The following is a 15,491-nucleotide window of genomic DNA, read 5'->3' as shown; positions in this document are numbered from 1 at the left end:
ATTACACAAAAAAGATGAAATTTTGGCTCAATACAAAACATGTCCAAGCTAGGTAGCTAATATGTTCTAACAACAAGATGCTAAACTAATAGACAATAAGCTAAAAACAACATGTTAAACAACAAAACGATAAGCTCCTCCGATGACGATGAAATTAGCCAATACTTCATAAATGATATCAAGTAGAGCATCCATGTGTTGTGTCCCTGGTTCACATACGACAAAGAACGTCGTTCCTGCAACATACACCAACCACCAATACCATAAATGTAATGTTCAAGGTATAAGGATCATGTAAACAACAGTTGGCTCATTAGTCAAAATTAATATCTGTAGCTGACAGGGAAATCGAAGGCAGATACAAAGAAATGGGTTGAATCCTTTGGAAACTCATGTGTTTTTATTTTTTGTAAGTAACGACATCACAGGGGAACAAATAGATCATTCTAAGGCAACAGATAAAACTCAAAATCAAATCACAAAAGGAGGTTCAAGTTTTGTTGTCAACTCACATGTGTGGGCAGGGGCAGCTACATTCCAATCTACCAGAAAGTAACACCAGCTACATTCTAATCTACCAGCTACATACATGCCGTCAAGATGTTCTTTGTAAATTCCATCATAAAGATGACAAATCTCCATAATCAGGTACAGTTTAACCTGCAAAAAACCACAAGTAAAAGACGACAAATCTCCATAACTGAGTGCATGTTTTCTCATAAGTGCATATTGAAGACTAAAGACAATAGGCTCTGAATTGAAGACTGAGATTTAAGGTAGACTTACTCCACCATCAAAAGCAACAGGCTTGCCAAAACGACTCAATTCCGCCTCTAGTTCAGCAATACTTTTATTAATTATCGACTGGAGGCCTGGGATGCGAGACTTGATTACAGTTCCCAAGTGCTGCAAAATCGACCATTATGCATCAGTTTGAGTATGAAATAAACCAAAGCTCATAGATAACCAAGTATAATTTTAGGAACAGCCAGACAACACGAGTTTTCGCATTGCCAATCTTTATAAATTGCAACCTAAGTCACATATAACAAACCCCTGATATTAAAAATGTACGTTAAGATGAGGATGGTCTAAATCTAGACAACGAGATTTACAAGTTAAATAGAGTATACACAATCGAAAGAGACACTCTGACATTTTAAATAAATTTGGGAGACAACCCATTTAACATGAAGAATTCCTAGCTTATCATCAGTACCCAATGAAATTTATTTTGTATTTGAAATAAAAACCATCCATCCCAAGCCGTAACAGCCATCATATTCTATGGAGACATTCGCAGTATTCCCCATTTTAAAGACAAACAAGGAACCAATCCACAAGCTACGATACTCCTACCCTATACCACTTGAATATCATTGCAGTAGTTTGCCAAAATAGGACTAATCAATCTACCATATAGAAATTTAAAAGATAATCCTAGCTACCAGTTTGGACTAGCTAGCCATACCACGTTCAATCTGGCACGATATCATTCTCAAATTCTAGTCTTCTAGTCGTTGATTATACATGAATCCCATAAACTAATTAATTCCAATTTATATATAAAAAAATGCATTTATAAGATATCATGTGGCAGTATAAATATAGACCCAATAGTTGGCAGAATACATGTTACCATATCCAGGACCGACATAGCCTTGGTTAGGATACATGTTAGGATCTTGAGCAGCTGAAACATATCCATAGCCTCCATTGTTTTTGTCCACTGACCACAAAAGCACACAGGTTACATCGCCAACAATTCCAAACGAAGGCTTAACATGATCAATTAAAAACCCAATTTTAGCATCAACCCCTGACTACTATAACCCAATTTGAGCAACAATACCAAGATGCATGTTCTTGTCAAAAGACGGTTCTAACAACACAAAAGTAATGACAAGAAAACCACACATCAAGGATGTATCAGTACTTTGTATAATATGTAATTGTTGTGCCTGCTTCCTACTTTTACGAACCAAAACTCAAGAATCGTGACCCATCCCTAAAACCAAAACCGAATGCACTTAGGCAAGAAAGAGCATTTGATTACAGATATTAAACCAACAGACAAACATTCTTTGTTGAAAGTATACTTGTGCTCTGTTATAAGCATACGTTAGACTCCCAAAACACTAGCTATGGCAACTCCTGCAGTACCCTGTAAAAATATATTACAAAGTCAGATCAAAGATGAATTAAGGATCAAAGATACCAAAGCTAACACGAGGACACCCCCAACAGCTGCAGAACCAAACTCTATACAGGTGGTCCCCCAACATACTACTAATCCACTCAGGTTCTTTCCACATTTTGGAGTTTATTAGATGGAATCCCATGATTCACACCATATATACATCAACAAGGTTTATAAAATCTATACCCTGCAAAGTCACTTGCAAACCATAAATATCTGACAAAGCTCAGTAATATCAACAGACCCCAACAGAACCAAAGTGACCAATCACAGTTTGGAACAAGGTGGCCAAAAAAAACCCACCATTAACACTATGAATACTAGAACAAGGTGGAACATGTGTTTCGTAATTATTTACCTTTGTCGTGAGAACAGTTTGGACCATGCATATGCATTATAAAGTTGATAGTTCGAAACCCGGAACATCTCCGTCAGCTTGCCATAATAAATGACCATCACTTATGGCTTGGGAGTTTTCTTTACCATACACATCAAACCATGAATGTCTTACACAAAACGAAAAGCTTCCTGCACAAGATCAGATAACAAAATTCAGATAGAGAACCGAGGTAGTTTTTTCCACGCAAATACTTGGACTATGGAACTAATTATTCTCCACATACCTGCCAAAGTTCAATCTCAATTAGTCAGGTATGTCTTTCTGGTCCTTGTATTTGTTAACATTTGCAAGATGGTTTCTGATTATGTCGCAAAGCCTACAGAATTCAGTTGTTCTCTTGTGCTTCTTACAAAACTGGAAGACTCGGTGTGCAGTCATCATTACAATAGAGAGAAATATTACACTCAAACTCATCAAGACTGAAAAATCAAAAATGCCTAAGAGATAAAAAGCGGTTGAAAGGAGGTAAACCTAATTAAAATATCAGATGGCTTACCGCGTAGAATGCTTCTAGTTTAGTGTTGTTACGGAGAATTTCGAGAACCATTCTGTAGGCCTCTAACCACAGAGTAACAAGCTCGCGGTCAGATATATCCTTTCCCTTCTCTCCACCAATATAGCTCAGCATCAAGTCTTCAGGCCTCTTATCCGCTTCCAAGTCATCAATGTCTAGAGCTTCTTCTAAAGCCTCTGCCTGGGTCTTTGCATTCTCAACTTTCTCAGTTGAAAGATGCAAAAATGGTTTGATCACCTCTTCCAGAGAACCAACATTAACTTGTTGGCATACAATCTGGTACTGAATCAGTCCGTTCTTTGCAAACCGACCTCTCCTCATATCATACTTGTCTACAAGAAAATTACTTTGAAAGATTAACAAAGTAACACAAAAACCTAGTCAACTTGGATTAAAAATCATCATTCTAAGTCATATTGGAACTAAGAATAACATCATATGTAATCAAATACTAATATACGTACAACCACTGAAGTATTCATTTTATAACTATCATGTTGTTAAAACAGAAATCCCGTTACATTTGACATCAACCAAAACAAAATTACTTCGAAGAAAACAGAACGTGCTTGTACATTAACATCACCAAACCAGTAATCCTTTCACATGAATTGAGACAAAATCAGTTAAAATTAAACATATTACTTCATTACCTAGACCCTAATACATGATCAGTAGACTAAATCTAAACAAACAAACCCCAACTTCAGTATCATGAAAACAACTAACATCACCCAAATACCAAAATCAGATAAAACTTTTACCTGATGAAGATGTTCCTATAACTTAAGTTGTCTGACTGAAATCAAACAATAAATACCCGAAATCAAACAAATACAAATAATGGTTAAAACCCAATGAAGACAGCCAACTAAAAAGAAAATCAAGTTGAAAGAAAAGAAAAAAAAATAAAACTCAAATTTTGCACCTGATGAAATTTGTAAAATCAAACCCTAATAACCGCACCAAATTGAGAAATCAACCTGAAATCAACCAATAATCGAAAAAAGCTTAAAACCCAACGAAGAGAATCAACCAAATCAACAAAAAATAAATAAATTAAAACTCAAATTTTGTACCTGTGAAGTTTGCAAAATCAATCCCTAATAATCGCACCAAATTGAGAAATCAACCTGAAATCAACCAATAATCGAAAAATGATTAAAACCCAGTGTAGAGAATCAACCAAATCAACAAATAAAGTTATAAGAAAAGAAATAACGAGAACTTGAATTGAAACCTAATTGTACCTGATGTTGTTTGAAAAACCAAACCCTAACTTCACTAATGGCCAACGGTCTAACTACAAGATCGATGTTGTTTTTGTACTGAAGATCGGTGTTGGTGTTGTTCATGGATGTGGTAGATAGATGATTTCTTTGAAGGTAGTCGGTGGTGGTTGGAGGGAGAGGGAAAGACAAGCTGAGGAGTGAGGAGTGAGTGTGAAGAGGAGAAAGATGAGGCGTAGATAGAAGGAGAAGATATCTTTATCCTCGATAATAACGAGGTCTCTTCTTTCCGATCCAGCCATCCATCTCATCTCAATCAATGGCTCAAATCTTAAACATCTACAGCCGTTCATCAGACATCTAAAACAGTAACTGCAATGTACACCTGCGGGTCTCTGAATTGGAGTTCGAAGAGGGATACAAGGGTAAATAAATTTTGTTATTCTGAGACAGCTTATTAAGCTCTCGGATATGGTCCATTTTCTTATTATATCAGAGACGGTTATTTATGGTCGGCGGTCCAACTACCATTAATGAGTGTCTCGGATGTGGGTAGTTAAACACCCATTTTCCACTAGTGTATGGACTCAACAAACATGAAAAACGGATGTACAAACCAACAAATTTGTTGGTTTGTTGAGTGAGATGGAACATGTAGCGCGCGCGTGATGATAGATAGGGCGAGCTTGTCTCCAACGCTGGTGCTTGAGCCAAAAACTCCAGAGCTTAAGCGTTTTAACGCTGGCGCTTGTATTAACAACGCCCGTTGTTACCCCACACGCCGACGTCTCTCCTGAAAGCGCCGAGTTTTTCATAGAACCACTAACGGTTGAATCTGGACGGCTTAGAACTCTTGTGATCTAACGACTATAATTTTTGAGTTCTATAAATACTCTCCATTTCAACTCCAAATTCACATTCACACATCTAGTCTTCTTTACTCTTCTCTGAGCTTAAAAAAATTCTTCAACTTTAACAAAATTTTCAATTCTTGAACATGTCTCGGCCCTTGTTGGTTCGGTGCGCTCCGCATAATAAAGAAGAAGAAGAATCTATTTGCAGAAACTATGTTTTTTTTATTTACTCAGCTTGCTTCAGCAAACTATCCATGGGTGAATTTCTGGGTGGTTATTCATGATGGGTTCTGTAGTGACACCCGTAATCCGAGTCGTCGTGCTATATGCGACATAGAAATCTCTTTCGTACAATTAAGAAAGAAGTAAGTGAGTTTGTAGCTTTATCCATACAAGCCAATCGATATAGACTGAGAGGTGAAACTGATGCTGAGATGGTAACAAGATCTTCGGCTGAATGGCGAAGATGGAAAAATGTGGCTTTTACTTTCGAAAAATGTTTCGAAATCCTTAAGGTGTTGAACAGTTTCAACCCCTTCTTTGAAGCTAATGTAGTCCGCCGTAATTCAGTGAATCCAATGTAAAACACTTAATTTTAAACATATGTAATTTCATTTAATTCAGACCATCGTACTTTTAAAACTAAAGTTACAAATGTAGCAGAATTAAAAATTACAAATAATCTCTCTAACGTCGCTCATCGCTAGCTCTCCCACTGTTTTCTTCTGGAGTCAAGAATTCTCCAAGACCCGGGGATAGACCTGTGATATCCCCAGTTGCCAACATAGAAAATAAATTTCCATAAGGAGATAAAATTGGTTGACCAACATTAGGCGATTGGTAAGCACTCGATCCTCCAAGCATATAAGATGTTTGTTGCAGTGGTGATAGTGGTGGTGGTCTATAGCAATTATTCGGGTTGTAGGGCGAGAATGATGAAGAAATGCGCCTAGGATCTAGACAAAATACTTGAGGTTGAGATACATGCATAGTTTGTGGTGAAGTATTGTGCCGTATGTGTGGTGAAGAAGAACTCTGCCGTACTTGTGTTTTTCCCACCACAGTTTCATCACTATAGTGCCATGATCTGTTGCTCCTGGTGGAATCAGAAGATTGTGACCGCCGCCCATCATCATTTACAGTTGGAATCAATCAAAACATTGTGTCCTCGTGCCATTTCCGACACACATTCAAGTGTATAGCCCCCATTTGCCGAGTCATCCGATGGTACTCGTTTAGTTAGTTCTGCAACTCTTCCTCAGTGGCAGTACATTGTAGTAAGGATAATCACATTCCATAGATCGGGAAACAATGGGGATCGTGGTTGGATCACCTTTTGAAGTAATATTTGGCATATCCCAACGAATTTCAGGCATATTTGACGAAGATGATGAAGAACTTGCACCCGTGGTGTGGTAAGTCATTAAGCATGGCTCTTTTGGAGGTGGCTGGCTAGGAACGATACTTGCATCATGGGACAGGCGTGATAACCCTGGGAAATCAAACCCATATATGTGCATGTTGTGTGTCCCAATTACAGGCTTCGCAATCGACTCGTACCATCTGACATACTGCGCTTCAACAATATTATCCCTCTGTATATTTAGTTCATACCTCTCCCAATTGCTTCTTCTCAGCCTATCAAAATATGATCCAGAGGTTTGCATCTGTTGTGGCGGGTTAATTGCAATTGCATATATACCTTGTATTTGGTACTGCAGTCTTTCTCCCAGGTACCAAACTACTCTATCCAATTCTGGAGTGTAAAAAATAACTCTACGCAGTGAATAATCAAGAATACGTTGTCCAACATCAACACCATAATGAGAAAAATAAATGTAAGGGTAAACAACGACGTTGTTGTGGCTCCGAGTCATTTGATGAAACCTCTGAACAAAACTAGAACTCGAGATGTCTCTGCCAGTGTTCTTCGCTAAGTTGGTCGAGATGTACATATCCAACATTGGAAATATAAGGGTATCGTCTTCAAGGATTGGTTTACTAACATGGAAGTAGGTATACCACCAATACTACAAATTACTTCATAATTCTAGTATTTTGACTTAATCTACATTTGCTCATAAAAATTATTCTTCTACTAAATATATTAATTTTTATATTTACCTCTATGATGTCCCAGAAACCAGTGAAGTTATCTCCACCCATGGACACTCTACATCCATCCCCCAGTACAATTCTGCTAAAATTGCAGATCCCCTGTCATAATCTGGTGCTTTATCAAGATCTTCTAACGCTTGAAACCAACCAACACGAGCAACAAAATTTGATTTTGGAAAGAATATCTGACCCAATACTCATAAGATAAACATCCTTTCGAGTTCAGGATAGTCATCTACATGTTCTGGGTTTCTGGGTTTGGTAAGGAAATACTTCAAGTCTAAAAATTTAATCTCATCAACTTTCAATTCTTTATAAACGAGGGAAAAAGTGTCTCCCATTTACTATTTGATATCCATTCGTCAGCGTTGAATGGTGACGACTCTCCTATTCCACTTGGGATCCCACAAATGAAATACAAATCAAGGGGCGTAATTTCTATTACAAGTATAATATCAACTATGTTTAATTCTTTTGATTATTTAATAATTATTTAAAAAATATGATTTAGGTTAAGTTAAACAAGCTTACCAATTTCAGAATCCAAAAAATGGAATGTGTGTGTCGTCGCCCACCACCTTTCTACCATTTTTTTTCGGAATTCTGTTGTTGTATCTTCTAGGCTTCACAATTTAAAGCGCACGCCAGGGATATCTGTCAATCCTTTCTCGGACTGGAGGGGGTAAAACTTCATAAACAATCCTTAAGTCTGAAAATCCCCTTCTCATTCTCAGACCAACCTTGATGCCCCGACACATGACCTTGATGCCCCGACACATGACCTTGGACTAATGATGGAGCAACGACGACACTCGGCGAAGCATACTCTGCTTCCCGATTTTGAGAAAAATATACAACTTGGAAGGCCATGGTGCCGTTTTATTTCTTCGATCTCTTTTCTTCTTTAGACTATTCACCGCTTTTCTTAGTAAGTTGCTCATATTGTATTAGAATTTTTTGGTTTAGAAGAGTTTTAGAAGAAGGAAATGGTAGTGGTGTGACTGAAAATGAATTCAGCTGAAGGAATTTATAGTTTGGAAAACACTACCGTAGGAAATATAGGCGTTGGAGATTTTGTGTCTAACGCTAGCGTTGGTTTCATCAACGCCAACGTTTCCATCGTCAACGCCATCGTTTTGGTTTCAAACTCCAACGTTTTTTCTTCCCACGCCAGCGTATGTTTGAAAATCGGGCGCTTGGTGATCAACCGCTGTGTGCTTTTCCATAGTGGAAAAACCAGTTTGGCACCTGGCTCAACAAAAAAATAAATTTGTCCTTTGCCATAGGAATTGCCTTAACTGTATAAACCATCGCGTGTAACTTTAGAGTTTAGACTATAGATGCACTGTATTGTTTGTTGTGTAAGGCCATTTTTTATGGGTGTGGCAAACGTGAGAGTTTTCCATTTTTGCACCTACTATGGAGCTGGAAAACTGGCCTAGCTAAGTGGCAAATTTTCCACTTAGCCAGGCCAGGTCAAGTTTCCACCGAGCGGTCGAGTCTCGACCGCTTGGTCAAGCCTACACCGTACGATGTTCTGTACACCGCTAGCGGCTCTTGTTAGACCGGCCGGTCTAGACTACACCGCTACCTAGAATCTGATCCAACGACCATAAATCTTCCCCTTCTAAATACCACATTCCTCTACCATTTTAACTCACACCTTCTCTTCGCTACTCTTTACATTTGTTAATCTAAAAAAAAATTCATCATCCAACTCTATCATTCACTCGTATTGTATAATTTCTTTAATATGTCTCAATCTAATACTCAATCTAATAAAAATAAGAAGATTAGAGATGCAAAATTTACCGTAGCCGAAAATGAAAGCATTCGCAGAAACTATGTATTATTTACACAAGATAGTGTCGATGGTTCCCAACAACAATCTTCCAAGTTGTGGGATAACATATTTCCTAAGTTTCGTGAAGAAACTATGAACATCAACGATCGTTATGCAAATGGATTTTCCGGTCGCTTCTTTATAATCAACGCCCAAGTTGCCTTGTATGTCGCTGCTCTAATGCAAGCTGCCCGTGCTCGAGCGAGTGGTCTTGTCGATGTTGATATCGAACGAAAGTGTCGAAATGATTAGCACCATAAACATGGGAAAGTTTTTCTTATGAAAGTTGTTATCATAATTTGAAAGTGTTGCCTAAATATAATCTAGAAGTTTTAGCAAACATGCAGAATATACCTGCAAGTTCACCGTACAATTCTTGAACGCTAGCTTGACAACCATCTGAATCATCTCATCCCCCTTCAGATAATCCATTTTTTCACCAGAAACCACAACAAACAACAATTCCAACTTGAATATCAATGCTGCAATCAAGAGAAAATTATTAGGAAGAAACGCTGCAAGAGCATCTAGAAAAGCTGCCCAAGAAGGAGAAGCAAGTGAAGGAAGTGCTATGGATACTTTAATAGAGCATCAAAAGACCGTAGAAAAACAAAGAGCTGTAAACCGACAGTTCCTGAAAAAACATCGACTAACTCAAGAGAAATTTGTTTCAGACTATGACAAGAATAAGATTCTAAATGCAAATGCCACAACAATGAATCACATGCAATATATGGTATGGGAGATGGAGATGGACAGGTAAGCAGATGAGTTGGAAGAAAAAAGAAACAAGAGAAACATGGAAAAACAATTTGGAGTTCAAGCGAAAGATGAGGATGATGAAGACCACGATGAAGTAGTGACACTTAATTAATTAATGTGTCAACTTTAATTGTAATGAAGATTTAGTAGTTTGGTTATGGTGAATGAAATTGTTCTAGTTTTTTCATTACAAATTATTCTTTTTCATTACATTAAAACTTAAACTTGACAACATCCATGAAAACTAAACTTATGACTGTAACTTCCGCTTAAGCCTAACATCCCATACGAGTTATTAGAAACTCTTTAAAAACTTGGTAATCGCTTCATATTCAAAATTCTTTCCTTTCCATCTTCGCCACTTGTCTCGAGTTCGTATTCCCAATTCAGCATTGGTGTCACCTCTAAGACTATATAGAGTGATAATACTTTTCATAGTTATAAAATTCACAAGATATTTTTTTGATAGTCATGAATCGGCAAAACAAAGCAGCACCATCCCGGTTATGAGGATCACCTATTTCTGTGTAGAAGGCATCATGAATTTTACCCAAATAACTCATACTAGGTACACCTTTCATCTGACGTTCTTCACCTCTCTTCGGGTAGTATATTACATAGTTTCAACAAAGAGATAAATCTTCATCTTCAGTGAATCTAGGGTGATCCATAAATTACCCAGAAAGTAGAGAAGTTTTTGTAGAGAAGTGATTTTGAAGTCGATTAAGTGGAAGATTTTAAATGAAGGTGTGATTTTGAAATGAATGAAATGAAGGTATATTTATAAGGAATGTTGGCGATTGAGATTAGACCGCTAGCGATTGAGTCTAGACCGCTACTTTTAATGACCGTTAAAAAAATTAAACTTAAACAGCTTCAAAAAAAAACTATGGAACAACAAATGAAACTTAAACAATTAAACAACTTCAAAACAGAACTATGAAATAACAAATGAAACAACACTACTCAATTAACGATTGAGTCTTCCAAACTCAACCCACATATTCGCTCTGAGATCTTACCTTAACTTGTTATACAAAGTTTTGTTCTCAATATGACTAGTCATTTGCGCATAGTTCCTTGCAGGTAATATTCTTGCTGGTATAATCTCAGGCCTTAATTCTTCATCTTGATGGTTAGTCCAATTCTTATTACGACAAGTTTCCTGGATTACCATGTTATGCATATGGGGAAAATTAGGCGCAGGCCCAAAAAAAATAATATTCTCATTGTCGGGCCTACAATTAATTTTAGGTACCGTGATACCGATAATTATTCTCGTCACACCCATAATTATATGAAATTATTAAAAAAACATCTACACGACGGATTATGCATCAGGGGTATAATTGGCAACACAACTTGGATATAACATATCTAAAAATCCGCGCCTTGGAATTTTACAAATTTTATAGCATTGGAAATCTTTTTCAGAGAGCTACGCAACGAGTACAAACAAGAATATCAAATTTTTGTTTTTCACGAAAAAATCGGAGGTGATCATCATTTTAGGCAAAAATTTCGAAAACTTGATACATAACTATTATGCAGCCACCAAAAAAGATGCATAACACATTCTGCAGACGCATAGAGAATTATGCAACCATTTTCTCCACCGCATAACAAATTATGCATTTGGATAACAAAGTTATGCATCTATAACAAGTTATGTAACCATTGTTTTGGTTGATTTTAGTGCGTCCATAAAAAAAATTGATGCATAATGCAGTATGCGTCCCACATTTACGGATGCATATCAAGTTATGCATCTATTTTCTCGATGCATAAAAGATTTTGCAACAATTTTCGTGATGCATAATGCATTATGCAGTCATATTTTCGGATGCATAACAGGTTATGCATCCATTTTCACGACTGCATAACATGTTATGTAGATATTATTGTAGGTGCATGAGAAGTTATGCAGCCTTATTTTTTGTTGGTTTCAATATTAAGAAAAAAGCAGCTGCATAACGTGTTATGCAACCGTTTTCTGGACTGCATAACAAGTTATGCAAAAAAAAAAAAGCTACAGAACGTGTTATGCAACCAATTTCGAGAATGCATAACAAGTTATGCAACAAATTTTGTAGATGCATAACCTTTTATGTATCACTATTCACACCTCTATTTTCGTAATACTGCACACAATACATCCAACCAACACCAGTTCCACACTGCATCACCATCAATGAAAGATAACAAATTATGCATTTGGATAACAAAGTTATGCATCTATAACAAGTTATTTAACCATTGTTATCTTTCATCATCATATCAATGGCAACACATCAGTTCTCAACCAAATCCAAATTGGATTGATACCCAATTTCTGATTCTCGCCCGTCTTCAATTCCATGTCCGGAAAATACCTATCCTTCTTGTACTTCTTGAATTCACTCTAACAAATTTGACAGCAACCACCGGGATCCCTTGTAACTCGAGCATTACAAGCATCAGAAGCTTCATTCCGCAACACTAACAACATCTCATCTTCTAATTGGATGCTCTTGATTCACTGCAGCACAAACTCCACCAATGTAACCTATATCAGCTCAATAATGAGCTCAATTTCTATTTTATTCCTACACTGCAACAAGACCAGCCCTGGTTCACTAAACCACCAACACCCGCAACTGCAGTTTCATCCATTCAACTCCGTTCTCACTTTCCACCTGAATCTCAGAACTTCGACCAAAGAAACGATTGTTGCTTCTCTTCTCTCTTATCTTATTCATAGTTTCAACCAACAGCACCATCAAACCCATTTTTAACAATCTCTCAATCTGCATAAGCTCAATCTCTGAAGCATCACATCTATCTTCATCTAAAGCCCACCACCAACAAAAACCCATTTCTCTATTCTGACGAAACCCTAACTCAATTTTCTTCTTCATCCCATCACAGCAGCAGATGCCCTTTCTGATTCATCTTCATGGCTACAACCTCATCTTCGATTCAACAACAGTAGGTTTATCACTGTCTTCAATCTCGAATATCAGCAGTAGTATAAACTATCCCCATCTTCAATTTCTTCTTTGATTTCTTAACCACGAGCTCAAACCATTATTTGATTTCATCAATTACAACCCATATTGATTCAAATTACACCTTGTCCAGACCTTATGAGATCTATCCTCCAACCCTTGTACTCATGGTTTGACATAAAAATATAATTTTACCTGATAAATAAACTCCATGAACCAGAAAGATTATAATTTATTCATTGATTAAAAGAGAGAAACAAGATTTACACTTAGGGGATACAGGGAAAATTAAAAAGCAGAATTTTTAGAAAATATGGGTTTGGGAGTAATTTTTTCCCCAAAAATGGGGACGCGCCTGAAGTTTTCTGTCTGTGGTTTTTTTAGTGGAAAAATATGGGAAAATGGGTCTTACTTTAGTTTTCAGTATGCATATATGCAAGTCAGCATAGTATTATGCATTTCACGAGCACTTAAACCACGATAAGGCCCACAAACGATGGCGAACTTCCGCTTCAGAATTACAAAATCCCGTTCCATATCCTTTCTCAAATCCATTTGTATACTATTGAAATATGAATATGAAGGACCCATTTCACCGGAAGGTGGATGACAGTAACATTGAACTAAAGTTGACCATTTTGGATAAATTCCATCTGCAAGATAATAACCATGAGTGTAGTGATTCCCGTTGATAGTAAAATTTACCCGAGGTGAAATTCCATACTTTAGATCTTCAAACAAAGGCGATTTATGTAAAACATTTATATTGTTCTGAGATCCCGGGAGACCAAAAAAAGCGTTCCATATCCAACAATCATAAGAAGCAGCAGCCTCAAGGATAACCGTTGGTTTTGCGTAGTGACCCTTATACTGGCCGACCCAATAGGTAGGACATCCGGTCCATACCCAATGCATGCAGTCAAGACTATCCAGCATTCTGGGAAATTCCCTTTCCTGATTTTGCTTTAATATTTCTTTAACATCCGCGTCAGTTGGTTTTCTAAAATAGGTTGGACCAAAATGATTAATCATTGTTACGTAAAACAACAAAAGATACTTGTATGTTGTTGTTTTGCCAATGAGAAGGTACTCATCATTAGGATCTGGAGGTCCGCCATATCCTGGAATCCTTAAGGCCGAAGGAACCTTTTGTTCAGGGCAATGACCTCTAATATTGAGTGCATCATACTAATAATTAAATTGAGGTTCTACCTGACAAATCTCACCAATAATCTTTAGCACCAAATGTCGGGGCATGCGGAATCGTCCTTGAAAATTTTCATCAGAGAACACACAGTCGGGAAGAAATAATCGTTCATCAGCTTCTCGTGCCATTCATCCCTGATAAGCACGTAGGTGCTACATTTTATACCCATATTTAGGACTCGATATTTGGCTAGTAACATTATTTTAGTGCTTTTGTAGAATGTGCGCGCAAATCCGATTTCCGAAAGAATAAGCACTTAAATGACAACTAAATGGAGTTTGCGGAAAAATTCACCAATGGGTGGCCTGGTATTTTATATATCAGCACCAAAATGAGACAGCTTAGAATGCGGGCTTCCAAGTCGACTACTTCACCTAGTTGCATCACTCATTCGTTCAAGAAAGGAATTTCTTTGATTGCCAAGCACGTGACTGGCCCAAGGGAAGACGGATGACTTGAGACTGCATGTGTTGCTGCCATGATTTTTAGCTGTGCATAAGGGAAGACGGATAATGCTCATGGATGTCGTTTCTTGTTTGTATGTCTGCCGATCGAGTCTGAAGGAAGGTGCTTGGCCGGACTAGATAAAAGGGTTGTGTCCGTTGTTGTTTGTGGGATTCTTGGCAGCGAGGAAATGCTTGGAGATGCTGTTTTGATTCTCGGTAATGAAAGAGGCATTAGCAGACGAGATTGAGATGGTGCTGCTGATATTTGCATTGGTGAGCTGTGCATTCGATGGTGGTGGCTCTTATGAATTGATGTGGTGAAGTTTAATCAGCTGGGAATTCATCGGAAATGTTTGCTGCTGCCACTAGAAGTTTAATTGCATGCGATAGGCTAGCTGTGGCCTGATTTGAAGTTCTGCGAAGGAGAAGAAGAAGATGGCATGCGTGTTTTGGTTGTAATAAGAAGTAATATCGGCAGATAAGGAGTTGAAGTGCAGATGTGTGTTCGCTGGCAGTGGTGAATATGCAGGTACTTGGTTGAGCCGCAATTGTGAGATGGAGAAATGTTGACTTAGATTTTATTTGGGATCAGTGCTTTAGACGGTGGGTAGCTTGGTGCTATGCTCGAGTTTAAGGAGTCCGGGAAGGATCTGAAGCTTAGCCAGACAGAAAATGGTTTTGGGGGGTCTGAACTGGTACCGATACTGAGATGGTTAGGAAAAAACCATAATATTGGGCATACCAAAAACTTTATAGGCATACAAAGTCATTTTCCTAATCAGGGTGTATTGATAAGGGGTGTCTAATGGGTATGAATGACCTATATACCCTTAAACACTTCGAAAATATTGATTTATAGGCTTTAGGTTCGGCTGACTCGTGTTGATGAGTTATCAGCCGAACTTCCCGCTGTAGACCGAATTCTTTCGAT

General features: G+C 37.7%; 1 protein-coding gene and 2 long non-coding RNA genes across 3 annotated transcripts; all 3 read right to left on the bottom strand.

Annotated features, from left to right (window-relative positions):
• Nucleotides 1-790: 790 nt before the first annotated feature.
• Nucleotides 791-2,866, bottom strand: LOC113284148. Its single transcript, XR_003327945.1, has 4 exons — nt 2,824-2,866; nt 2,559-2,728; nt 1,640-1,729; nt 791-906 (listed from the first exon to the last, which is right to left on the bottom strand). It is a non-coding gene; the product is annotated as an uncharacterized LOC113284148 (long non-coding RNA).
• Nucleotides 2,867-2,919: 53 nt separating this feature from the next.
• LOC113284149 lies at nt 2,920-4,098 on the bottom strand. Its single transcript, XR_003327946.1, has 3 exons — nt 4,043-4,098; nt 3,879-3,913; nt 2,920-3,446 (listed from the first exon to the last, which is right to left on the bottom strand). It is a non-coding gene; the product is annotated as an uncharacterized LOC113284149 (long non-coding RNA).
• A 9,229-nt stretch (nt 4,099-13,327) lies between these two features.
• On the bottom strand, nt 13,328-13,939 carry LOC113280445. The gene has a single exon (XM_026529066.1). The coding sequence runs from the start codon at nt 13,937-13,939 to the stop codon at nt 13,328-13,330; it is 612 nt and encodes a 203-aa protein (XP_026384851.1).
• Between the last annotated feature and the right edge of the window lie 1,552 nt (nt 13,940-15,491).

This window comes from Papaver somniferum, chromosome 5 (assembly GCF_003573695.1).
Source record: "Papaver somniferum cultivar HN1 chromosome 5, ASM357369v1, whole genome shotgun sequence".
Taxonomy (NCBI): Eukaryota; Viridiplantae; Streptophyta; class Magnoliopsida; order Ranunculales; family Papaveraceae; genus Papaver; species Papaver somniferum.
This window is presented reverse-complemented; position numbering and strand designations above follow the sequence as displayed.

What these genes read in the sequence shown, in the direction of transcription:
- LOC113280445 (XM_026529066.1), bottom strand. Translation starts at nt 13,939, where the DNA reads ATGATTAATCATTTTGGTCCAACCTATTTTAGAAAACCAACTGACGCG.